The sequence below is a fragment of the Lygodium microphyllum genome, chromosome 2, assembly GCF_053477565.2.
Source record: "Lygodium microphyllum isolate KBCC chromosome 2, Lygodium_microphyllum_v1.1.10, whole genome shotgun sequence".
Taxonomy (NCBI): Eukaryota; Viridiplantae; Streptophyta; class Polypodiopsida; order Schizaeales; family Lygodiaceae; genus Lygodium; species Lygodium microphyllum.
Window position 1 is genome coordinate 156799673 of NC_141136.1, and position 27219 is coordinate 156826891.

At 41.5% G+C, this 27219-nt stretch overlaps 1 protein-coding gene across 2 annotated transcripts in view; it reads left to right on the forward strand.

Annotated features, from left to right (window-relative positions):
* The window catches only part of NPU (ATP-dependent helicase/deoxyribonuclease subunit B), an 85032-nt gene extending 59257 nt beyond the window's left edge, over nucleotides 1-25775 (forward strand). The window contains exons 7-10 of one of the 2 annotated variants that reach the window (XR_015694896.1): nucleotides 24576-24631; nucleotides 24736-24799; nucleotides 25162-25274; nucleotides 25472-25775. Coding sequence is in view for 1 of the 2 variants with exons in the window: in XM_087700204.1 (XP_087556330.1) it covers nucleotides 24576-24631; nucleotides 24736-24799; nucleotides 25162-25222 (181 nt within the window). In the remaining variant the exon portion in view is untranslated. Of the gene's footprint in view, nucleotides 1-24575; nucleotides 24632-24735; nucleotides 24800-25161 lie in introns of both variants that reach the window. The other variant, XM_087700204.1, reaches the window with a different exon arrangement.
* The last annotated feature ends 1444 nt before the right edge of the window (nucleotides 25776-27219 follow it).

The window sequence follows — 27219 nt, forward strand, 5'->3', positions numbered from 1 at the left end:
CCGTTTTTGGTTACTTTTAGGATCAGTTATGTATCAGTTTTTACACTGATGTTGGTTAGTTTTTACAATGAGTTTGTGATCAGTTTGGGGTCACATTTGCAGCGGTTTGTGATTAGTTCTTAGATTAGCAGGTGATCAGTTTATGATGAGATTATGCTCAGTTTTCAATGTTTCACATCTAGTTTCATGGACAATAGCACATGTTATTATGCCATTGACGCTTGAACCATGGTTTATGCTTGGTTATGCTATGCTATGGTTTGATTTTGTGAGATGAGTTGAGCTCATTAGACATTGATATGTCATATGATAATTTAGAAATGTTTTTGAGATTCTTTGTGAGTCTTATGTTATGTTATATTGGTTGGTAATTTTTAGCATATGTTGGGTATAGGAATGGTTGAACAGCAGTGCGCAATGTTGTGTTGACTATGATACCCTATGGAAATTCCAGTGTAGTACTTTGCTTTTGATGCATTTGGCAGTGCAATCGAGGATGCTTGAAAGGATTTCAAGGGGGAGGGCTATCATGCAAATATGTATTTTTGAAACCTCACTTAACATGTGGATTAATTTGTAATCACATGATTAAGTAAATGTTGCAAATGTAAGGTGCAACTGGGGTTAAAGTAAATTTACGAGCCCAAGACCCAAAGAAATCACGGAATGTCAAAGGAAAAAGTTGCTATAAATTATGCCGTACAAGTACTTGGTGGTATCTGGTGCCAGTTGTTGGCCTAGGTCATTCATTTGGCCATAAGTGTCAGTTGATGACACTAGAGAAGTGACATTTAATGGTACCTAACGTCAATTTGATGGTCAAAGATGGTGCAGAGACACTCGAGAATGGAAGTTGCCTAGCCAATTTAATTATTGGCCAGTGAGATTATTTTTCAGGGCACCGAAATAATTATTAGATTAATTTTTAATATTTGAAACTAAAAATTAGTATTTAATTATAGAAAATGTTGAAAAAACCATTTGGAAAGGTTGCCACTTGTCAAAATTGCCCATGCAAGATTGAAAAACGTCTTTAGAGGTTGGAGAGAGACATTTTTATGATTCAACTTGCAAGAGAGAGAGGAGGAGAGGCTACCGGTTTGATTTGTAGCCACTGGAGGACCTTCTGAGGCAGCCAGGGGCAGAAGAAGACCAATCAACAATAGGTGACAACATCTATAGGTTGTTGAGACAGGGCAGCAGCAGTAAATGACTGATTTTCTTCAGTTCTTTGCATCTACATGCTGTTGTGGTAGAGCAGGAGCTGCATTTGACTGATTTTCAGTCATTTTTTCGTGAGAAAACTGTGAATTTTCTCTCTCTACAGCTTTCCCTCTCATCTCCCAGCCATTTCATAGCCTTGCCCCGAAGATCTCAACATTTCGACCCTTGGAGGCTGAGAAATTTGAGATTTCTTTGATGTAAAACCCTAATTTACAGCAGAAATTAGGGTTTAGCAGCAGCCTTAGGAAGTGTGCCAAAAACTGGAAGCTCGAAGACTTGGATTTTTCAGGGCTGAAGGTGATTTTCAGCTAAATTTAGGTGAAGGACTTGCCAACCATTGAATTTGGGGCATTTCCATCGTCTATGAAGTGGGTGAAGGCCAATTAAGTGCCGGAATCAAGGGGCAAATGAGATTGAAGACTTGTTGGTCACTTTAAAGAGCAAGGAGAGTTTGGATTGCGAAGGGGATTTGGAGAATCCCATTGTAAATCAACTTTTTCTTTAATAAAGCTAAAGAAATACCGGAAGGGGCGTCACTTTTGGGGCCAATCAGGTGTGCATTGTCCAAGATCAGTGGGTAAATTTGTATTTTCAGATTTGCATTTATTGTTTGTTGTTGTAATTACGTTGGGGATTTACCACCCATCGTGGAAGGAAGGCTGGTTTCAGTTGCCATTAGAGTAGTACATGCCATAAGCATAGGATGGATATTCATACATTCAAGGGACCCAAGGAGTGATGATATCCTCGTGTTCGAGTGGCCAAGGTTAGAGATGTTAGAGAGCTAGGAGAGCTAGAGCTTAGAGAGCTAGGCACAACAAGGTAGACAAATTTGTATGGTTTATGGGTGTCATTCTTGGGAATGAAGCATCAACATGTGGAGTGGCTTTAACTTGAGGATGTGTTTAAATGATTAAGGATTGCCTAACTATCATGAGGACTTGAATTTCTAACTTAATGCTTTGACAAGACAATCCTAGCCTTTGTAGTGGGAGACATTGATAAAAAAAGTTGTGGACAGGTGCAAGAGTGGTATTTGTTACGAGGATGTAAACTTTTGATGCTTTGCTTAGCGTTTCATTAAGAGTTAATCAATTGTGCAAATGTGAGTTGCATGTGTGATGTGCAAGTTACTTATTTCATAATTTGAGGCCACGGACCTCGAGATGTCAGTGGGTGTCAAAGGCAAAAGTTATAATAAGTTGTTCTTGACAAGTACAAGGTGCTATCTAGCAACAAGAATTGGTGCAAATCACTTTATTAGCCATTAGTGTCAGTGGTGGTGACACTAGGGGATTGGCATTAATTAATAAATTAATACTAATCCCAAGGGCTAATGAGTGCATAGGAATACTTGGGTAATAAATTGGCCTAGCAAATTAAATTATTGGCTAGTCAAATTATTTTTTGGAGCAAGAAATAATTATAAAATTAATTTTCAGGATTAGTATTCTGAATACTATTTTAAGAATGTTGGAAATTACTCGAAAATGGATTTGGAAGGTGCCCCTTGGTAAAACTTACCCATGCGAGTGGGGAGAAGGCTTTAGGAGGTTGGGGAGAGCTCATTCTAGCTTGAGAGAGGTTGAAGGAAGGAGGACTACCCGACTGTGGGTGCTTGTTTTTGGGAGTTGCTAAAGCTATTTGAAGGGGCATTTGTAGGAGACAACAACTGCTCACGGCTCCATAGGAGTTGGCGGCAATAGTGGAGATTGGGCGCCAGCAATTTTGGCACTTCTTGGGGCGTGTGGAAACATTTTAGCACATTTTAGGCCCTTGTAGGGGATGGGCTGCGTTGAATCAGCCACATGTAGCATGGTGACAGCAAATTACAATTTGTTTTGGTGATTGAACTTTGAATTTTCTCTCTCCTTAGCTTTCTCTCTCATTGTCCAATCGTTTCTCGTCTCCCCTTAGCAAATTCCAGCATTCCAGCCATTGGAGGTGGAGGTTTTGAAGAATCTCTATTGTAAACCCTAATTTACAACGGGGATTAGGTGCTCAAATTTGTAGGCCCAAGACTTGAATTTTAGCAATTGAAATTGAGGAATTTTAGGAGATTCAAGAGCTCAGCCAGGCAATAGTGATTTGGGGCTGAAATTGTCACCCAAGGAGCATGGTGAAGGCCAATTTCCTAGATAGACCAAGGGGCAAACTGGTTTGAAGGCTTACTGGTCATTTGTAATAGCAAGAGCATTTGGAGAGTGAAGGAAATTCAAGGAATCTCAATGTCTTCCATTCAATTTGCAATAAAAGATAAAGAAATACCGCAAGGGGTGCAAATATTGGGCCCATTGGCTGTTTATTTTCCAAGACTAAGTAACAATGTTGCATTTTCAATTTATGTGAATTGTATTATTGTTGTAATTAGTATAAGTTAGGTCATTGCCACTCTTTCATTAGAAGGAAGGCTAGTTCCATGGTTTCATTCCTTGGATACCATCAAATCCTTTGAATTGTTGGGCCCAAGGCACCTGATTGGAGGTCAGTGCTTTAGTGATGAAATTGTATTCAGTTGAGCAATTACAGCAAGGATGTCTTCTTACAATGAGATGGGATCAAGTGGTGACTATGCATCTCAATCTGAAAATGCACATAATAAAGAGGGAGATGCAATGCCTAATCTTGGAATAGGCTCATAATATGGACAGCAAGAAGAAAATGTTGGTGTTGACCAAGAAATGGATCCTAGGCCACAAGATGTTGGTGAACAAATAGGTGAAGAATATGATGACTAGTTTAAGGCTCGGTGTAGGACAGCACAACAAACATCTTTGCCCAATTTTCTAAAGATCCACAGTTTGAGAGATTTTTGAATTCTCCAAAGAAGGACAACAAAGGCAAGAGGAAGATGAGCCAATGCAGCCTCAAGATGTACCAGAGGTTTTTAATGAGCACAAGCAAATAGTGCTAGAGTGGCAAGACACACAAATGCAAAGCCATCTTGGTAGTGCTGAGCCAATGGGTTTTGGATAGCAAGGCATGAATGCAAGTATGGGGCGGCCAAGGTACTTTGGTGGTGGTATTATATTTCATGTTGTGGTGGGTCAAGGATTGCATAGGGAATGTATGACACAACTTCTTATGGTATGCAATAGCCAAAGCATGGAATGCAAAATTCGATGTACCCAAGTATGAGTGGTGGAATGCACAACCCCATGTATGGTAGTGTTGATATGATACGTGCACAAAGTGTTATGTACGATAGTGTATCTGTATCCTCAATGCTTATGGGCTCAAGGGGTGAATGTTGATCATGCAAATGCTTGTTATTGTACTAGTTCTAATGCAAATGTAGTAAGTGTATCCTTTTTGCAACAACCAATTTATGATAACTTGACTCCCAAGGGGGCATCAAAGGACTACGATGAGCATGACATAGAAAGAGGAAATGGGCCCGCGGTATGCAAAATCGCCATCCACGGCACGAAGCCATCATGGGACATGTTGCAAGTTTGTGGAACGTTTCTTGTCTGAAACGGGACAGGGAATGCAACGTGGCATCCACTTACCTTCGGCCCGCTTGTTGCTCCTGTCCGATCATCTGCGCGTTTCCGCTCGCCTCTTGTTTCGCTTCCTTGCAACGGCCCCCAATGACCAGTCCACCCATTCCCAGTCCCCCCGTTAGTGGCCAGCCGCTAGTCCCCCCGTCTTCTCCCGCCTCCAACCTCTCTTCTTCCTTCTCTCTCTTCTCCCTTCTCTTATTCCTTGTTCCTTGTTCCTTCTCTTCTCTTCTCCATTCTCTTTCTTCTCCTCCTCTTCTCTTGAGTCTTCCTTCTTCTCCAAGTTCCAAGTTCTCCATTCTTCTCCTCTTCTCTTATTCCTTCTCCCTTCTCTCCTTTTCCCTTCTCTCTTGACTCTCGACTCTTGAGCCTTCTCCCTTCTCTTGAGACTCGAGTTCTCACTTCTCTCGAGCCATTTTTATTTAAATTTTCAGCCTGAAATGACTTCATCTTCTTGCCCTGCTTGTCAAGCCGGTGGTTGGGAAAGAAGGTCCGATGATTGGTCATGGTGGAAAGAAGTAAATGCTAACTGTCCATTGTGTGGTGGAGGATTGCGACCATGGGCTTGCAACCTTTGCCCATACAAGCAAACTAGTGGAGCAAACAAGGTAATCCATTGAGCCGAGCATTTGTATTTCGAATTTTTATTGATTTTAATTTTTCAAAGTTACTTAAATATTAGAATATGGAATATCAATTGCCACTTGTTTCGTTTTATGCATAATCAGGTTCGAGCTCATCTCCTACATGAGCCAAATTCAGAGGTACAGTCTTGACCGAATGTGACCTTGGAGAAGCAAAGGGAGCTTCGTGATCGTGTAGTAGGTCAACAAGCTTATCTTGCATCTAGACCACGACATGTTGCAGTTAACCCTACAATTTTTGTGACACCATTCCCATCAGATGTGTCTAGAGCAAGGTTAGTATTAAGAAGTGCTACCTCCACACCTACTGCAGACATTGTATCAGCCATGGCATCAATAGTACCACATGTTGTGTGTAGACAAAGCACACTTGATACTATTTGGGATTCCAAGAAGAAAAAAGAGATGGATACATCAGTGGCGTTTTTTTATCATGACCACATTCAATTTTGTGCAGCCAGGTTAGAGTATTCTAAATTGATGTGCAAGAAGATTGGTAAGTATGGCCCTTCGTATGTACCTCCATCATCAAAGACCTTAGGCACCACTTTGCTCGACAAGGAAAATCGCCTTGTTGAGCAAGCAGCAGTGACTAGAAAGAGCCTGTGGGCTAAAAATGGAGTTTCCATCATTGCTGATGGTTGGAGTGATACACGCAAGCGATCCATTCATGGTATGGTTGCTTATTTTCGTAGGGAAATGTATTTTATATCTTCACATGATGCATCGGGGACAGGAAAGTCAGTAGATGTACTTGCAGTAGAGTGGGCTACAGGTATTGAGCATGTTGTGGGATTTGTTGCAGATGAAGAGCCCACAAATAGAGCAGTAGGTGCTATTATCCAGGGATATTATCCGCATATCACAATTTTATATTGTATGGCTCATTGCTTGAACAACCTACTAAAGGATATTGGTAACTTGCCATGGATTGCACCTGTCATAGAGTAAGAAGCTTAAATGGTTAGCTTTGTTTTGAATCACTAGTTTCTTCGCCATCACTTCTCTTTGCGGTCGAAGAAGATACTTTTAAAATGCTCTAATACCAGATTTGCCTTTAACTTCTTGATACTAGGCAGATTAAGAGAATGCAGTGGTGCCTTGAGACAGTTATTTCTTAGTGATGAGTTCACCTCATCAACATTGGGAGATACTCCTACAGGTATTTTATGCTTGGAGAAAGCAAATAACTCCACTTTTTGGGATGATGTAAAGTGGATAGATGCTATGGTATCACCTATTGTGCATTTATTGAGGGTTATGGATGCTATGCAACCTTGCATTGGCAAGGTATATGAGGCTATGGATAGGTTGAATGAAAAGCTGCTGGAGTTGGCACCAAATGATGAGGCGTATGAGGAGATACGCCATTTAGTTGTGACAAGGTGGAACTCCTATATGAGGCTATGGATAGGTTGAATGAAAAGCTGCAGGAGTTGGCACCAAATGATGAGGCGTATGAGGAGATATGCCATTTAGTTGTGACGAGGTGGCACTTCTATAGCTCATCCATGCATGCAACTGTATTTGTTGTGGATTCTGAGTTCTAGGGCAAGGGTCAGGAGAATGACACTGAGGTTATGGATACATGGAGGCTTATATTGTCTTGTCTAGTTTCTGATCATGGCACTAGATGAAAGATTAGAAATCAACTTTCATATTATAGGACCTTTCGGGGTTATTTTGGTTGTGGGGATGCACAGGAGGATTGCTATAAGATTGGGGCAGCTTTGTGGTGGGAGGACTATGGTTTGGATGGTCGTGAGTTGCAGCAACTAGCCATCCGTATTTTGAGTCAGTTAGTTAGCTCCTCTTGTTTGGAGCAATTGTGGAGTACATACGTTCACATTGAATCATTTATGGCATATGTATTATGTATTTTATAATTGAATAGCTTACCTCTTGAGCCTTATAAGTTGCAATTCAATTTCTAATGAGTAGTTTTAGAATGATGCATGATATCTTAAAATTAAAACTTAAAATGATTGTCCTTGTGGATTATATACCTTGGTTTTAACACTCTAGAGTGCACATGGATTATGAGTGAAATATTATTATTTTGTCATGAATTTTAATTTTTTAAATGCCATTCTTGTTCCCACGTCCCCATTCCCTAGGTTTGCCATCACCGTCCCCATCCTCCTTCTCTGTTTCATGTTTCTATGGAGGATGGAAATGGAGTGAAGTTTGAGGTATTCTATGATGCACAAGATAGATTGAAGTAACTGTTTGAAAAAGTGTGTTTTCAAGTGCCTTTGTATTGTGCTTGGAGGATGTTCAACGAACCTTCTAATGAAGCTCTTTTCAGATGCCTTGCAACATGTTAGGATCTTAATAAAATATCTAAAAATGGCAGGGTGCATGTGTGGTAAGCGGGTGGATAGCCATCACGATGGCACTATTCTATGGATGGGGTGGATCGAATAAGTCGGGTACTTTCCTGAGTGGTCGAACCTATCTAGTATATTTTTAGGGGGGTTGGAGTGATATTATGTTGAAGCAGAGGGGTTGATACTCAGTCCTCTATGTGTGTGTGTGTGTGAACCAGTGAAATTGAATTTACCAATGATTGTTCCACTCTCTTTGAACCAAGTGCGGTGCTAGTTCACTGTCTATCTTGATAGGTTACAAAGTGACATTTTTTGATTGGGCGGTAGATTCTTGATAGAGACTGATAGATTGTAGGTCCCTTAGGGAAATCCTAGTGGATTGAGGCTGGAACTTAGTAGTTATTTGACCAACTAAGTATGTGAATCCGAAGGGGTTTGGACGGTGCTACTTAGAAAGACGTTGAAGTGACTACCAAAATTCCTCTCTATCACTTCATATTGAGGATACTTGTAGCAGCGACCATATTTAATGATAGTTTAAATGCTTAGGAAGCCCGGATCATGGATCAAAGGGCATCAAAGTGTAACTTATGAGATGGCCTACAAAGTCCTCTCCATTGAATGGATAGGCTAATCTAGGAACAATGACAAAATCCTAGGAAATGAAAATGAGATATAAGGTCATGGTGGCACAAGTTCATCCAAGTGGATATAACAATCTATGATAGTACAAAGTATGACAAATTATGAAACAAATGGAATTAAGTTCCAGTCTCCAGAAAGCTTGGAACTTTGGTCAAGGAAGAGTCTTCGTGAAAATATTTGCCAAGTTGTCTTTAATAGGCACGTAAGACGACTCTATATCTCTAACTGATAATGACCTTCTATATGCTTTGTGTGGGCAAGGAACAATAAGTTTTGTGTGATGGCCAAAGCACTCTAGCCATGAGTGTAGATAAGTATCAGAGCCGTTTGGTGCACATGAAGATCTGCAAGTAACTTGCAGAGCTAAATGGACTCCACTATGGTTGTGAATGTTGCTTTGTACTCAGTCTCACAACTAGAAGTAGCAAATGTACGTTTCTTGCTGAACCGAGAAACAAGAGATGTACACAAGAAGCAGCTGCCAATATGAGAGACACGGGAACTTGAACATGTAGCCCAATCACTATCTCAATATCCATGCAAAGAGAGTGAAGAATTAGCCTTGTAGAAAATGCTAAGATCCTAGGTGCCTTTTAAGATATCGAAAGACATGCTTTAGTGCTTGCCAATGAAGTATTAAAGGGCTGTGTATGAACTACTCAAGTGAGAGACATCAAATTGAACATTGGGCCACATGTGACATGAATAAATCAAGCATCCAACAGCATGTTGATATAAGGTAGTGTCAAAGGATCCAGTACCATCATTAGAAGTGAATTGGAAACTAGGCTCCAAGGGAATAGACACAAGCTTGCAATCCTCAAACTGAAAGTACTAAAGAAGCTGTCCAACATACTTGGATTGTGTCATAACGATGCCCTCCTCAGTGGTGGCAAATTGGATACTGAAGTCATGGCAAAGTGCTGTAATTCAGCTTTGAATGTTGCAATTTGACCAATATTGGTCCAAGTAACAAGCATGTCATTTGTGAGTGCGGGCAATGGAAGAAGGAAGTCGAACACAGAGAAAAGAAGAGAGCAGGAAGATGAAGGAAGAAAGAAATCTGCACTGACTGAAATAAATCCTGAATACAAACAGGACTGATTAGTCCTTGCATGAGCCTGATGTGTGAGTGAGGGCACCAGATCTGGTTGGAAATGATGATGGCCACAGCAGTACCGGAGATAGAGGAGTGTGCTCGGAGTTGGAAGACCAGCCTGCACAGGAAGATTATCTGCCGTAGCCAGCCAATGCGCTATATATAGCAGGAAATGTGTCAAACTGGCCAACTTGACACTGGCCGACTGCATTTAATGTAGTTGGCAGTATATAAAATGCTGGAAAAAATCAGCTCACGTGGCAATAAAATCAAGGGTGATAGGACAATGTCCGATAGAGTCGCACAAGCTGGAAATGCTGAAAATGCTCATGAAACTTGAGAATTGCACACTAAAATACCAGAGCTTCCATGTCTCCGTCAGACTCTAATAAGAGCTCACAAGCACGAAATGATACACTGACAACATTAAAAGTGATAGGCTAACCCCCCCTCTTAGATCCTGGGGGTCTTTGAAATCCAAACAATCTCATGTGATGAAGCATGGAAGCAAAGGCTTTTTGAAGAGATCCTTTGCATTGTTCTCTGTAGGATAGTAGGCCACCGCTAACTCATAATCCATGATCTGCTTTGGAACATAGTGGTATTGAACCTTGATGTGCTTCGTGCGAGCATGAAACATGGGGTTCTTCGTTAGAGCGAGGGCACTTTGATTGTCCACATGTTGCTCCATATGTCCTGTTTGTGGAAGGCCAATCTCTGCCAACAAGTGATGGAGCCATGTTGCATCCATAGTGGTAGAACAAAGGGCATGGTACTCAGCCTTTAAAGATGAAAGAGTCATAGTAGACTACTTCTTATTACTCCAAGAGATAGCTCTCGAACCAAGGGAGAAGGCATAACCAGTAGTGGACTGTGGTGAGTCCACATCACTTGCTCAATCAAAGTCACTTCATCCTAAAAGAGTGGGCCCCTCTCCATACATGATCGAGTCTCCTATAGATGGTCCGTAGAGCAGCTCGCTAGTGAGCGTGAGCATCTCGCTAGTGAGCCCGAGTAGGAGTCTTCATGAAAGAAGACAACAAAGCCACTATAGAAGAGATGTTCGGCCAAGTGTGGATTAGCTGGATCAAAGAGCTAACAAGGCACGTGTAATGGGTGGCATCATCAAGCAGATGTCCTGCTAAAAGCTTGGACTCTAGGTCCATGGGGCAAGAAATAGGCCGACACTTTGCCATGCTGAAGTTTGAAAGAAGCTGGGAGATGTAGCTATGCTAGGAAATAAAAATGTCCTATGCCATCTAATAGATCTCCAATCCAAGGAAGAAGTGTAGGATCCCAAGATATGTTATGTCTAACTCCTAGCCCAATATCAGTTGGGTACGACAGTTGGGTACGATCAATCTCTTATGTCGCTCTTTGTAATGATGAGATCATCAACATACAAGATGACCAAAATGCACTTGTCGTTCGCAACCTTGTAATAAAGGTTGGGGTCATGATCTGATCGATGGAAGCCACTATCCAAGAAGAATCAATTAATCCGCCGATACCAAGCCCAAGGAGCTTGTTTTGGGCAGTAGAGGGCCTTCCGCAACTCGTGAACATGGTCCTCCTTCCGGTGCACAAGAAAACCAAGAGGCTGTGAGACATAAATCTCCTCCTTCAAGACGCCATTTAGAAAGGCCGACTTTACGTCCTCGTCTAATAAACAGGCCAATGGTGATGGGTGGCCAAGGCCAAGATAGTTGGAATAGCGGAGATCTAAGTCATCTGGGTGAAAGTCTCAAAATAATCTAAACTTGCCCTTGAAGAGAATCCCTTGGCAACAAGGCGTGCCTTATACTTGTCGAAGATTCCATATGCAAGATACTTGGTCTTGAAGACCCACTTCACATCGATCAACTTCTATCTCTTTGGACGAGGAACCAAATGCCAAGTTTGGTTCTGTTCGATAGAATTGAGCTTAGCTTGCATAGCACTGCGCTAAACATCCTATGCAAGAGCCCCATCAATTGTAGTAGGCTCATGGTCGTGAAGAATCCGAGTTATAAAAACATAGTTTACACAAAGTGAACCATCCTACGGAGCGTGTAACCTAGCTCACTAGCGTGGGCCAAGAGGCATCTCAAGGAATTGAGTAATCTTTGAATCCTACATGAAACCTTGATACCATCGAGGAATGGTGATGGGCTCATCCTATTGTAAAGGAAACGAAGAAGTTTTCGGTACTAGTAAAGCACTTGTCTATGGAAGGATTGCCCCTCTTCTCCTTACTCGATGAAGAGAGCTTCCCCTTTGATGGCTCAATCCTCCTAGAGGAAATGTGAGGAGATGAGGAAGAGGTAGAAATACTTGATAACAAAGTAGTAGATGAAAGAGCAGTCAAGGGTGCCTTGTAAGGTGGAGGGGAAGGAGGGGGAGGAGTCGCAAATGAAGAAGGGGTGCCAAGGGGTAACCTAAAATGAAAGGAAGGGGTTGATGGCTGTCTTTGTGGTCGTACTATAACCAATGAAGATAAGCTTCTTTGGCTTGGAATTGAGTTTGCTCCACCTTTTCTTCTTGTTTACATGGATATATGGCTTGTATCCAAAGATGCAAAAATGGAAAATTAAGGGCTTTTTCCAAAGAAAGCTTGGTAGGGAGTCATATCTTGCAATGTCGAAGTAGGTGACATATTGTGGATATGGATCGTAGTAGCTACGACCTCACCCTATAAGGAATGGGAAGGACCCTTGTGCTCCAACATTGATTGAGCCACCTCAAGCACAATATGATTGGCACGCTCCACCACACCACTTTTAGATGGTGTGTTTGGATAGGAATATTTCACTTGAATACCTTGATCCTTGCAAAACTCTGATGCGGCCGTGATCAGTTGGAACACTACAACCTTTGAAGGAGGTTTGCTTCTCTACAAACACCTTCCACTTGTAGAAACAAAGGTACACCTCACTCTTGTACTCCAAGAAGTAGGGCTACACATAAGGATCAAAGTCGTCATCAATCAGAATAAGATACTTGGTCTTCCCAAGGGAGGCCATGCCCAAAGGTTTGCAAATGTCAGTGTGAACCAACTCAAGTGGTGTAGATGCCCTCTGAATAGCAACTTGTGGATGAGGTTGCCTATGCTACTTGCCCATCAAGCAGCTAGGGCATAGGATATGAATGGGAGGGAAATTTGGAAGTCCTTCAACCATCTTCCTCCTCAAAGCCTACTATATAGCATCAAGATTCAAATGCCTATAAGGAGCATGCCAAAGCAATCCAAGCTCTTGTGGAGATTGCGCAACAAGGGCTATGAGTGTGTAGAGTCCACCCTCTTGTGTACCTGTTTAAAGAGTAGCTTCTGAAGATGCATTCTCCACTGTAACTGCATCCTGGGTAAGATGACTCAGGTACCTAGTTGTGTAAGATTGTAAACAAACAAAAGATTAAGCCCCAAATTTGGTATATAGAGGACTTTGGCCAAAGATGGTTGCCAGTTGGTTACTAAGGGAATGGTCCCCATTCCATGCAGGGATTGAAGAGTTGTCATGAATAGTGATAGACCCCCCTTTGGATTGCATATCATGAAGCCAATCTTGGCAGTAAGTCGTGTGGGAAAAGGCCCCACTATCCACAAGCCAAGGCTTCTCCTTAGAAGAAGCAAGAGCCATATTCTCCACCTCAAACAAGTGCACGAAGATGGACTTAGTCGTAGCAAGTGCAACCTTCCAATCCTTGGACCCCTCCTTGAGCTTCAAATGGGGGTACTTCTACCAACACTTCTCCTTAGGATGAGTACCCGTCCCATAGTGTGGGCACTTGGGCTTTTTCTTCTTCTCATCCTTCTTTTCCTCCTATTTCTTTGCTTGTGGCTTCCCCTTCTTCCCGCCCCAAGAACTTGTAGTAAAAGCCTTGATGGAGCTGCATCTACTAGGCCCCCTCTTTGAGTCGCTCATCATGATCCAAGGCTAACGGTGAAATCTCCTCCCAAAGAAGCATATCTCAACTCCTCTAAGTTAGAAGGCCATATCTTCTGAAGATATCATCCTCTTGAGGGATGCAAGCTTGTTCTATATAATCTCTAGTTTGTTGACGTGATCCTTTATAGAAGGAGAGTCATCAACATTGAGCATCCGAACCTCCTTCTCCATGGAGATTGTGTGGGCAAACATCTTCTAATGGTAAAGAGATGCAAGCTTTTTCCACACCTTTGCTGCTGTCTCCAATCCTTGAACATGAACCAAGAGAGAATCCTATAAGCTCAGAAAGAGAAAGATTTGCGCTCGAGAGTTGAGCCGAACCCAAAGGGTTGCACGGTCTATCGATGACCCATATGCGGGGTCTTCCATGAGCCAAGGAACAAGGAGAGAATTAAACTCCTGATGGTCAAAGGTGTTGAAAATGCACTTCACCTTACATGACCACAAAGAATAGTTGGAACCATCCAAGGAAGCATAAGCGTTTGTACAGTGGGTGCCATGTAAGGCATCTTTAGGTTGGTAGACTGCGCCTTATGAGAAACATGAACGGAGGGAGGAGGAGAGGGGTGCTTCGACCGGGGAGTCTACACAGTGGACTTAGATCTCCAATAACCTTGTTGTCGCTGAGTAAGGAATGATGAGAAACCTCATCCTCTGCTTTAATAAAGCTGAATACTGGTATTGAGACATCTTCGAGACTTGCAATCACCCAAACAGCTGTGTTTGATGGTAAAAAAGCATTGAAACAAGAGGAAGTTAGCTGTAGTCGAGATGTAGATGTAGCATGGCTGCACAAAAAATTGTTTGCAGTCGAGGATTGTCGCCAAGTACAAATAGGTGCCGAAGAGGCAAACAAAACTTGTGTTTGGTAGCTAGATGTTGTCACTAGTTAGAAGGGCTGTCCCGTTGGCAATAGAGGTGTTAGAAGTAGTCAGATGTTGTCGCCTTGGTCCAGGAAGGCTGCGTTCGCAGCAAACAAAGATCTGGAGAGGGCCACCTGTAGTGTGGGGTGGTCTTTGCGATGGAAATCATCTTTGTGATGTCTCATTAGGCAATGATATCACGTGAGAGTATGCAACGGAAAAAGAAACTTAACACATAAAAAAGAAGATAGTAGGAAGATGAAGGAAGAAAGAAATCTGCACTGACTGAAATAAATGCTGAATACAAACAGGACTGATCAGTTCCTGCACGCAGCCCGAGGAGTCACTGAGAGCACTGGATCTGGCTGGAAATGATGATGGCAACGCCTGTAGTGGAGGGGGCGGAGTGTGCCCAAAGTCGGAAGAGCAGCGTGCACAAGAAGATGATCCGCCATAGCCAGCCAGCCTGCTATATATAGCAAGAAACGGGCATACCTTGCCAACATGATGCTGGCCGACCAGTTGATAGCTGGCTGACTGCATTTAATGCAGTTGGCAGTATATAAAATGCTGGGAGAAATCAGCTCATGTGGCAATAAAATGAGGGGGGACAGGACAATGTCGGATAGGATGGCACAGGTTGGAAATGCTGAAAATGCCCACAAAACTCTAGAAATGCACACTAAAATGCCAAAGCTCCCATGTCTTTGTCAGACTCTAACAGGAGCTCACAACCGGGAGATGATAGACTTACAACACTTAAAGTGACATGCTAGCAACCCCTCTCAAATCCTGGGATTGTTTGAAGTCCCAACAATCTCACATGATGAAGCATAGAAGCAGAGGCTTTGTGAAGAGATCCGTTGCATTGTCCTCAGTAGGATAGTAGGCCACCGTTAACTCGGAATCCATGATCCACTCTGGAACATAGTGATATTGAACCTCCATGTGCTTTGTATGAGCATGAAACATGGGGCTCTTCGCCAGAGCGAGGGCACCGTGGTTGTCCATGCATTGTCGTGTTTGTGGAAAGCCAATCTCCGCCAACAAGCAATGGAGCCATAGTGCCTCCATAGCGGTAGACCAACGGGCACAGTAGATGAAAGAGCCACAGTAGGCTGCTTCGTATTGCTCCAAGAGATAGCTCCTAAAGCAAGGGAGAAAGCATAACTAGTAGTGGATTGATAGAGTCCACATCACTTGCCCAATCAGAGTCACTCCATCTTGTAAGAGTGGCCCCTTCTCCATACATAGTTGCGTAGGATTGAGTCCCCTATAGATAGTGCAGAACATGTAGAGTGGGTCGCCAGCGAGCTTGAGTAGGAGTCTTCATGAAAGGTGACAACAAAGTCACCACAAAAGAGATGTCTAGGCGAGTGTGGATTAACCAGATCAAAGAATCAATGAGGCACCTGTAATGGGTGGCATCAGTGAGGGGATCTCGTGCTGCCAAAAGCTTGGACTTTGGGTCCATGGGGCAAGAAATAGGCTGAAACTCCTCCATACCAAACTCCGAAAGAAGCTGGGAGGTGTGTATGTGTTGGGAAATCAAAATGCCTTGTGCCATTTGATAGATCTCTAATCCAAGGAAGAAATGTAGGATCCCAAGATCTGTCATGCCAAACTCTTGGCCCAATATCTGTGGAGTATGACCAACCTCCTATTTGTCGCTTCCTGTAATGATGAGGTCATCAAAATCAGGGTTTCCTATTTTTAAGTAGATAGAGTGGCTAGCATTTGCAAAAATCAGTTATTTTGGGTGTGGAATTACTTGTTGAATATATTCCTAATGAAAACCCCCAATTTTTGGGGGTGCAAGATTATTGAAGATTCAAGGGAGACGTCGTGGAAAATCAAGGCTGAGGCCTTATTTGGCAAATGGGATCAGTATCGGACTAAAATTCATGCGAAGCGGTAATCGTTTCTAGTGTGGCAGCAGTGAAAAACCATGGATGCATTTCTCAATATCATGTTGGTGAACATTGGAGTGATTACAAGTTTGTATGCTTAAAGATACACTAGTGTTGTGTATAATTGAGATAGACTCAATGCTTGTCGGTCAAGGTTGACGAGAGCAACTAAGGACATAGCAGTTGGAGCGAATTTGGAGTGCTGGTCTATGACAACTATGTTGATCATACGGGTGGATCACAAGTGGTTCTTGTAAAGGCTCATCTTCATATTAAAGAAATATCATACAGGGTACTTAGCTTGAGGGCCAATTTGGTGTTGTATATTGTGCAAGAGTGCTCTAGTTCTTAGGTTCTTTGTGTCATTTGTTTTCTTTGTTGAATTGAATACTGTGAATGCTGTGAGTTTATGTACACTGCCCTATTAATAAGATCTAGATGTCGGTTTTAGGTTGCTTGCTGTCTCAAAGAATGTTGAGCAACCAATGGGGGACTCTTTTAGGCAGCTGAATTTCAACCCTAGTATTTTTTCAAGTGATTATCAATAGTGGGCTGCTCATGGGACAAGGTGTCAAGCTGTTGTAATGTACCTAGAGATGGTGGAAATGAAGGTTCAGCAGAAGGATTAGCCATGGAACCATAATGGAAGAGTGATGATAGGTTGTGAAAGATGTTTGAAGGATCAATAATAGCCTGGTTTTGACAATCCATCAAAGGATGAAGCATTGTCAACGAAGATGATATCTTGCCTGACAATAATCTTGCTTGTAGAAGGTTGATAAAGCCGGTACCCTTTGCTTTCATTACTATACCCAATAAATATGCGGAGCACAAGCTTATTATCCAACGTGTGTCTCTTGTGAGGCATATGAGCATATGCCAATTAACCGAAAGTTCCCATATGAGACAGAGAAGACTTGGAGCCAGTCCATGTCTCACAAGGAGTAATGGTGCAGGAAGCTCTTGTGGGACACGTGCTCAAAATATAAGCAACACATAGAATAGCATCAAACCAAAATGAATTTAGTAAATTATTACTCTTTATCATGTATCTTGCTATCTCCATGAGCGATCTATTCTTCCATTTTGCTACTCTATTTTGTTGTGGGGAGAGAGGGACAATGCACTAATGATAAATACCTCCAAAATACAAGATACTCAGAAAACTGTTTAGAAAGATATTCACCCACACACCACACCCATCTTCTCCCCCTCTCCTTCCCCCCCTTCGGCACCCCATAATTGTGAAGGGTCTAGATGCGAGAGCCTCTTTGGTTTTCCACCATGGCAATAAAAGTCTTGAACCAAGAGAAAACTTTAGACTTAAACTTCAGTCTATGATCTCAATTGAATTGGGATTTTCATAAATAAAGGTGACCAAAATAGAGGAATCCACCAAGAGATTTGGACTGCATAGGACAACAAGATCACTACCAAGGAGACGCAAAATAGATGGAGAATCGACATAAGAATTCTTGGGAAAGGAAAATCGATGCATCTTACCACGTAAGCAACCTTCACAAATGTGATTTGATGGTAAGTGGATTTTGGAAAGACCTTTGACTATTACCTTTGATTGGAGTTCCATCAATGCTTGATAGTTGATATGGCCAAGCCTCTGGAGCCATAAATGTGTATCTTGAGAAGATTCATTTGTTAACGAGGCACGATCAATAGGAGTTTCACCAAATTGCTGATCATATGTATCAAGATGATAGAGGCCTCTAGTGAGGTTACCTATCCAGACAATGGAAGAAGAAACTTGATCATCATATACTACACATTGGGGGCCATAAAAAGAAACAAAAACAACTTGCACATGACCAATGCCTTTAATTGCATAAGAGGCATTGTTGGCACACATGATTATGCTCCATTTCTGTACATGGAAGAGATGAAAATAATGCTTGGCAAGAGGTGATGTACTTAGAAGCACTACTATTGAAAGATGGGGCATGATAAATGTCAAAACTGCATTGTATCAAAGAAGAAGAAAAGGTCCGGTCTTGCTATCACACATGAGACCGTGATAGTAAATCTAACTTTATTGTGCACTTGATATAGTAATGCAAGTTGATTCCATGCATCCTTGACTGTCTTGCACAATCAAATGTGTGGAATGATACCTCTCTTCATAGATAAGGCAATTAAGGCTTGGGCTTGGGCATCTCGTTTGTCCCATTAGATTTTCTCTTGAGTAAGGGCCGATGTGGAAGAGGAAGATGACTTGGCATCATGAGAGCCACTCTTGATGTGGAGGTAGGAGGTGGTGTTGGTGTTGGAGAAGCTGGCCTTTGCTTGGTGCCATTCACAATGTTCCATAAATTCTACGTGACAAGAATATGTCGCATCATGTACGCTCACATAGGATAATTGGTGTTGTTGCACTTGTCAGCACCAAGCATGCCCAACAAATAATTATTATTGTTGGCCATGAGTAGAAATCAGCAATAAAATAATAATTTCAAAGTGGAGAGAGAAAATAAATCTAGTAATAGTGATGAACACTAATAGAAAAGTTGCTGGCCACTTCGATGGAGTCATATTATGTGAAAATAATATTTTTCTCATTGTTTTCTTGCTAAGCAGAGAGAACAATATGCTGAAAATAATAACTTTGTGAAATAAAATTCTACATGAACAAGGTGGCTATTAGCAATATGTTGAAATCGAAGATTAATGGCTGAGGATGATCTGATTGTATGAACAGCAGCAGAATTTGAGAAGATACATCCAATAAATGTGCCCAAATAATAGAATTTTTTTTCAAAGTCAGGGAAAACTAGGACCAGCAAGCCAAATAGTATGATATTTGTGCACATCGAGGCTGAAGAAAGTGAATTAAGGCAAAAGTCGCAAATTACAAATGCCTCGGAGGTGAAATTGGGTATTAGATGAAATTGTTACCCAATTGATGTTGAATGTTGTGCTGGAAGTAGATTAAGCATCAATTTTGATTAAATTTGTTGAATTTCAAAGAAGCCCCAAATTTTTTGAAGAAATTTAGGTGAAATTGAGCTTGAATGGTGAAAAGCCCCAAAATGTATCAAAAATTTGAATTGATTTTGTGAAATTATACCCAAATGATACCAAATGTCACATATAGATGTTGAAGGTTGTGCCTAACGATGATTGTGTGTCAATTTCGATGAAGTATATTGAATTCTTGAAAAGCTCCAAAATTTTCACTGAAATTTGAGTCAAATTTGGCCAATTTGATGAAAACTCCCAAATTTGTCAAGGATGGGTGCCAAATTTCTTCAATTTGGCCATAAATTTTGCTTAAAATGATGAAAAGGCCCAAGTTTTCTACGTTAAAAAATCCCCAATTTTTTGCACAATTCATACTTGGGAAGGAGAATGAGTGTGGACAATTGCTTAGTTTTTGAGAAATAAGATAACTAACAAATAGTAGATGTGTTTTGTTAAAGAATCTTGACTTGTGTGCTAAAAGAAAACAGGGAGTCAAATCTTTGATCGATGTGGCTATTAGGCAATTTCAAGGTCTGTGTGTAGTTACAAGGCGGTTGTAGCAACTGACATGAAGATGTGACAGATGTGTTGGTTGTAAGTGAGAAAGCAATGACATGGTAGACGATGGGTGTAGAAACCTATGTAACAGGCGTGGAGAGTATGGCAACCGATTGTGGCTAACAATGGGTAGTAACACATGTGGTGAGTGGTATGGCAATTGATTGTGGCAGTTGAAAAGATCAATTGAAGGTAGCGACCTATGGGGCTATAGCCCAGCTTGAAACCAGTGACAACTCAAGGTAGGGACAAACGTGGCAGGTGTGATGGATATTTCGCACAACCTGGGACATGTTGCTTGTGCACAAAGGGGTAGGCTGCCCAGGTGTATTGGGGTGGCAGAGCTTTGTTGGTTGGTGGCAAGGAGAGAGGATAATAGAAGAACATGTTGTAGCAAGGAGGGCATTGGATGATGTAGATAATGAAAGCACACAACTTGCGAAGCAGAACCTTGGGTGGCGATTGGCAGTGAATGGGTGAAGATGGTGGCAAGGATTGCAATTGCCAAGAAGAGTTGAGTAATGTAATGGCAAGGGTTTTAGGTGGCAATCAACCAAAGTGTGGCACTCTATGGCAATGGTTGCAAGGAAGGTGGTTGTGATCGATCGCGATGGAGGAAAGTATTTCTAATACCACTATTGGCTTAGGTGTGAAGTGATTGCAAGATTAATTGATAGAGAATGAAAGACAATGAATGAATTGATTGATGCACAATGATACTAAATCACAAAGTGAGAGAGGATGTACTAATGAACAAGAGAGAGTACAACGCTCAAGGTGACAACAATGAAAAATGCCACACTTATGTGCTACTAACGCACAAATTGTCTTTTTATAATAAAGCCTCAACTAGCTAAGGCTAGTCAAAATTCAAAACCAAATAAGGTCAACCTGTTAGATATCCTCAATGTCCCACCCTCATAAGGTGCCACTAATGATCCATAGTGTTGTAAGACTTAAGGCCCCCATTATGAGGAGAAGCCATGCATGAGCATGGACATTGGGTGGGTCCTAACTTGTAAGTCAGATGACGTCTATGTGACCGGATGGCAAAAATGTGACCTTTATGGATCTAGCCTTAGATTCATACTATGGTCGGACATGCCAACTAGACTACCTTCTTGGGCTATAAATGCCAGACCCCTCTAAAGCCATCGTCAATCTATCTTTCACTCTAACCCTAAATGGCTTAATTGTCATAGGAAACCCTAACCCTAGTGTCACTTTGTGTGTAGGACTCTAGGGGCAACAATTGCATTTAATGACAATTTAAATGCCTAGGGAGCCTGAATCATGGATCAAAGGGCATCAATACGTGGCCCATGAGGTGATCAACTTTATCCTTTGGCTCAGCTAGGGGCGTGTACGTCATGGATATGTACAATACGACAAACCAAACATTAGAATTGGTAAAAGGTAAACAAGTTGTATTTTTTAGTCCTCTTAATTTACTTAGGTTGATATGTAGGCTATGGGCACAAGTATTCATGACAACCTTGATATGTGCCAATATGTGAACATGAATACTATGTGGCTCAAGAATAAAAAGATTAGGTAATACTTCTCATTTGATTATGTATTTAGGAAATGCTTCTTTTGATGTATCATTGTACACACACATTCCACCCATCCCACCCTTATGAGGTGTTGCACATCAATCAGAGTTGATGGTGGTGAAACTAGCTGCCTCACCACTCAAAGGAGATATATCACATTCTAGATGATCTACACACGTGCATCTTCATCACATCTAGGCCTAGTGTCAAGTTCCTATAATCCCTTTGATTGTTATGAACCAAAACCCTTCTTTATTACCCCTTTTCTTGTGTGGGATTCATTTATAAGTTACCATGGAGGCAATGGCTGGTATCAATATGCTAATATTCCATATTCTTCTTCTATTCCACATGTTAGTTATCGATGGGTGCATGCAAATTTGCTCTATGTAAACAACACAGTTGTTCACCAAGTCTTGGTGAGCAAGAGGGTAGCTAGAAACTCTATGATAGGGGCTGGAGTAGTCACAAAGAGTGTTGGAGTGATGGCAATGGTGGTTAGAACCAAATGCAAGTGTGGGCATCCTTTAGATGGTCACAAGAACAGCTGGTTATGATGGGCAAAGTTGACAAACTGGGGATACAAAAGGATATGAGTGACTTAGCGCACACTATTTATAGAGATGCAACCAACCAAAGTTCAAGGTTTTGCTTATGGGACATTGAAGCACAATGAGCAGAGGGCTTCATGAGGCAGGCAACAACAGGGAAACATCCTATAGGGGCTAGCGGCAGCTGTTGAATGTTGGCAACATCGTTTTCGGGGTGATTGGTAGTAGATGACTGCATTAAATGCAGGTTGGAGCAAGCAGCAAACAGATTCTAGGGTTTTCTGGCAAAGAAAATCTGATTTCTCTCTCATCTTGGCTTTGTTTCACGTTCTCCACTCCATTCTCCAGAGATCTCAGCTGATCTCAGCCATTTGGAGCAAATCTCAGCCAGATTTGGTGGACAATACTTGGAATTTTGCTGTAAACCCTAAATTTCTGCAGAAATTAGGGTTTAGCAGCCACTTCTAGGTTGTGCCATTAGTGGAAGGCATCGTACACTGAAATCATCACTTGCAATTTGTGGTGTTGTCAGGGATTTCAAATGCCCAGCCATATATTGTAAATTTGGGGCAACATTTGGTTAGTTGGGGTCCAATTAGAGCAAGTCAAGGGACAAATTGCCCAATTTGTTTGTTGATTGTTAGATAAAAAAAAGGGCTTTTGGGTTAACCCAAGTGATTGTGGAATCTTGGCTTTTAATAAATTCATTGGTAATTGAAGATAAAGAAACACCAAAAAGAGCACCGGTTTTGGGACCAACAAGGTATTCATTGTCTAAGAACTTTGAAGGTAAAGTGTGCATTTCAATTTATGTTTATTTACTGTTTGCTGTAATTAAGTGCTTGAACAAGGAATTACCACCCTCCCCAATAAGGAAGACTGGTTTCATGGTTCCATTGTCGGGATTTAAACTCTGGTGGCTTTGGTACTATACAATACAATGGTGGATGATTGCAAGGAAGAATTCAAGGGATAGGTCTATCATGGGGATGTGAAATTTTGAAATGCTTTGCGGATAACATTTGATTAAGTTACTAATCAAATGTGCAAGGTTGTTTAGCACATGTGATGCACATGGTAGTTATTTCATGGTAACAAGCCAAGACTTCAAGGATGCAGTGGATATCAAAGGCAAAAGTTGTGATAAGTTATGCCAATTGGGTTTTGGTGGTGAGTTGGTGTCAGTCTAGGATAGTTGTTTGGTCAATAAGTGTCAGTGGTGACACAAGGAACTAGCATTAATTTATTAATGAATGCCAGTCCAAGGATCAACAAATGTTGGGGACCACTCTAGGTTGCAAATGGCCTAGCCAATTTAATTATGGATGGCACATTTAATTTTGGATAGGATTAGAAGAGGTAAAATTAAATTTTCAGAATTATTTAATTTTAATAATTAATTTAACGTTGGATAATGCTGAAAAATGGGTTTAAAAGGTTGCCACTTGGCAAAAATTCCCATGCAAACTAAGAAAACACTTTTGGGGGTTGGGTCTCAACCATTTAGTTAGTTTTCAATTGGTGAGAGAAGCTAATGATCATCTTTTGAGCAAAGAAATAACAATTGGTTACAAGCAACAGCCAACAAAGGGCTCTAAGAGGTAGGCGATATCAGAACAGCCTAGAGGGGGTGGCAACAACATTTTGGGGGTGCTTGGCAATAGGTAACTGCATTAAATGCAGGTTGGAGCAGGTAGCAAATTGATTCTAGGGCTTTTTCATGAAGAAAACCAGATCTCTTTTCATCTTGACTTTCTCTCACCTTCTCCACTCCATTCTCAATAGATCTCAGCTTATCTCAGCCATTTGGAGCAGATCTCAGCGAGATTTGGTAGACAACAGAGGAATTCTGTTGTAAACCCTAAATTTTTGCAATTATTAGGGTTTAGCAGCCACCTTGAGACCTGTGCCATCAATAGAAGGCATCTTTCATTGAAATCAGCACTTGCAGTTTGAGGTATTGTCAGGGTTTTCAGATGCTTGGCCATCCATTGTAAATTTGGGGCAGCATTTGGTCAGTTGGGGTCCAATTAGAGCAAATCCTAGGTAAAAATCAAGGGGCAAATTGTCCATTTTGTTTGCTGATTGTCAAAACAGCAAAGGGCTTTTGGGTTAGCCAAGGAGATTATGGAATCTCAGCTTGTAAATAAATTCATTGGCAATTGAAGATAAATAAATATTGACAGGGGCACCAATTTTGGGGCCATCAAGGTGTCCGCTGTCCAAGAATTTTGAGGGTAAAGCGTACATTTCAATTTATGCTCATCTACTGTTTGCTGTAATTAAGTGCTTGATTAGGGAATTATGACCCTGCAGGTTGGGGCCCTTAATAGTCCAATGTCACTGTCATCCAGACTCAACTGTTAATAAGCAATAGCTAAACTTCCAAGACAACATGACCTGACTCACTAATCTTGGGTCTTTTGGCCAAACATGCCCCAAGATTGAGAAAATTCTACAACCAACCAAATCGCTTTGATTTTAGGCCAAGGTTAAAAATAGCCAGGTGACCTGAGTGTTTTGCCACCATTTTATGCAGATATTTTGGCATTTTGAGGAGGCACCAAAACTTGTCTCTCTACGGCGGTGGTTCTGAAAGAGTTAAAAGTGCATTGTGTGCCACATAGTGTCTTCATGTGAACTGCCTATTTTGACCTCTGTGTGTCTTTCAAGCAGGTATATAGATGTAAACAGAGTGGTTTTGGAACTCATGAAAACCGATCAATTAAGTTGTTAGTTTTTCATTCTCTTTCTATGTGAACCTAAGAAAGCCTGCCCTCTTTTGCTTTGTAGGGAGGAGAAATCCAACATTGATGTTGAGACAGGTCTCTATATACTCTTTGGCTCAGGTACCAGACAATACCTAAAAGTGGAGGATTTTCAGGATACTGGGAAGCCTTGAAAGATTGTTTTTTTCACATAAAATGAAATGATTGAATTTTATCATTGGCAGGCTTCACTTTGACCCTCATCCTTGCTCTTCATATCCTTCAATCGTCTAAAGAGAAGTTCACAAGGTCTCTCTCTCTCTCTCTCTCATATTTTATGCATAGCCCAGTTGTGTGCTGCTGGGATGCTAACCTGCTGACACAGGTTCAATTTTCATTTGTTCATTCTTCTACATGACCATGCAGAGTGTCGGGGTTGAACTCTTAGAACTTATGGTCAATATGTTCCCCCTTACAACTGAGCTACACTGGGTCTGTGTGCGTGCGCATGTGTGTACTTGCATGTGCTTACTCCGTTTAGGGTTTGCCACACTGCAATATAAAGTATTATAACAAAAGTGTGCGCATGCACATGTGCCTGCGTGCATATGTGCCTGATTTTTACCGTATCTTTCCTATAAAGGTGTTAATTGTGGGTTTCAAACTGACAGGTTTGTTAAGGAAACTGTTGTGAACACCAATGTACCTGGAGAAGAGGGAAAAGTGGAGTAACTGCTGGTGATGTCCAGCTTCAAGCATTGGAATGTTTCAGTTTCACTCTAGAGTGAGGCTTGTGGATACTCAGATGCATGCCATCATGGACTGCTTTAATGGTTCAGTATCTTCGATTAGGGCACCTAGTATTCTGATCTGTGTGAACACAAATATGAAGCGAGATACAGATACTAAATTTGTCTGGCCATTCAATGCATGGTATCAGCTTTCAGATTGTTGCCTTATACTTTACTTTGCACATGACAGGTCTGTTTAAGCAAGCAGTTGTCTCCTCGAAGGAGAGTTTGTAGTACAACACTTGCCTTCAGAGCTGGTTCCGTTCTGATGATTGACCAATATACCTGGACCTTGTGCTACAAGACCCTAACAATTGCTTTGTTGCATTTATTGGTCAGTGTATGTGCTTTTCTATATTCTATGTAATGCTCAGGAATTTGAGTCCTCAGCACCTCAAACTTTTTGGCCATCAAGGTCATTGCATTCAGTTCTGGCTCTCTGACTTTTACCTTTCTTGTTGGGCCTTAGTAATCATATTGAAAACTTCGAGGGATTTTGTATTGTTCATTTGAATGAATTTGATGATTGAGCATAAAGGTAGGGGCTGAAAAACCTTCTCACCATATCAAAGGTTCAAGGTGAGGATGAACGTCGTGTCCGTTAATGATTGTGTTTCTGACGCCAAATCCTCCACTTTTTCTTTATCATTACCCGATCATTGACAGGACTTGACTGAAGCATCAGGATTCCGCATGCAGAGCTTTTCTAATTTACAAAAACATCGACTCACCTGAATATTCTTCATTTAGGTTCTTTTGAAAGAGGTCCACGTTGTTGGAGTGATAACTCTTCGCGGTTTGAGGAGACTGTTCCCTCCAGCATTTCCTTATTGTAATCCTGTCAAATGCGTTTGTGTGAGGGTTATAGGATTGCCATGTAGACAAGCAAGCGTGCTGCCAACGTAAACATCTCTAGTGAAGCCTCTGTGCTCACATCAACATGCAATGCTTGGCCAGTCCCAAGGGACATCTTAGCAGGCCAGTCCTCTACAAGCATCCATAGTTCTACATCAGCTAAGGACGAACATGCATGCAGGCTAGCCCACAAATTCCAGCTGGTCAACACTGACAGCATGTTCAGTGCCATCTACACCGCATGTTGCCATGCTCTCTATATAATATGAGACCATTTCACACCAACAAACAATATGAAGTTCAAGCAGCCCATCAAACACATCCTGAAATTAAACACTGAGCATCCGCTTGTGTAGGTAAATGCATGCTTATTCTGATCATGATCAGAATCCGGGAACAATCAAACCTAGTGTGGTAAGTCGTCTCATGATTAAAACAATTGAGTGACTTGGTGAAATGGAACCTGGAGAAAGCTGAGGGCATTTCACGTTGGAGGTTTCACTAATTTTTAGATTACTGATAACCATCGTAGTAATTTCCTGTCGCTTTCACATTATTTACTAGTACGTTATCGTTACGAAGATTTGGAACACACGCGTATTATTTACTAGTATGTCTTCGTTATCATATCGTGTTCTAACTTCTTATGGGGTGGCAGTGTGAAAGAAGGAATTGGTGTTCTATATAGGCGTTTGTACATGTGAGCTTGTATAGAATTTTCATCGTTCGAAGCAGATTCACGCAAGCCTTGTGGACAATACCACGAGTCAAGCAAGCTGTGCAAAAGCAGAGCCCAATTGAAGAGTCAAGAAGCTTTTGTGGAGTGTTGAAGCTTTGTTAAAATAATGTTATCAATCTATTGGAAACAAATGCGGATTCCAAACACAGCTCCGTGATTATTATTATAATTATGGCTTGCGACTTCAATACACATAATCTGGCACGGGAAACCAGTTCAGGCATGTAAAAGGACATTAGTATAACTTTCTGTTCCCTTCCAAACTACAGTTCCTTTAGACAATGTGAGCAGCATCACTTGTTGCTTGCACTTCAACTAGTCAACTTGGATCTCTAGCTAACTTA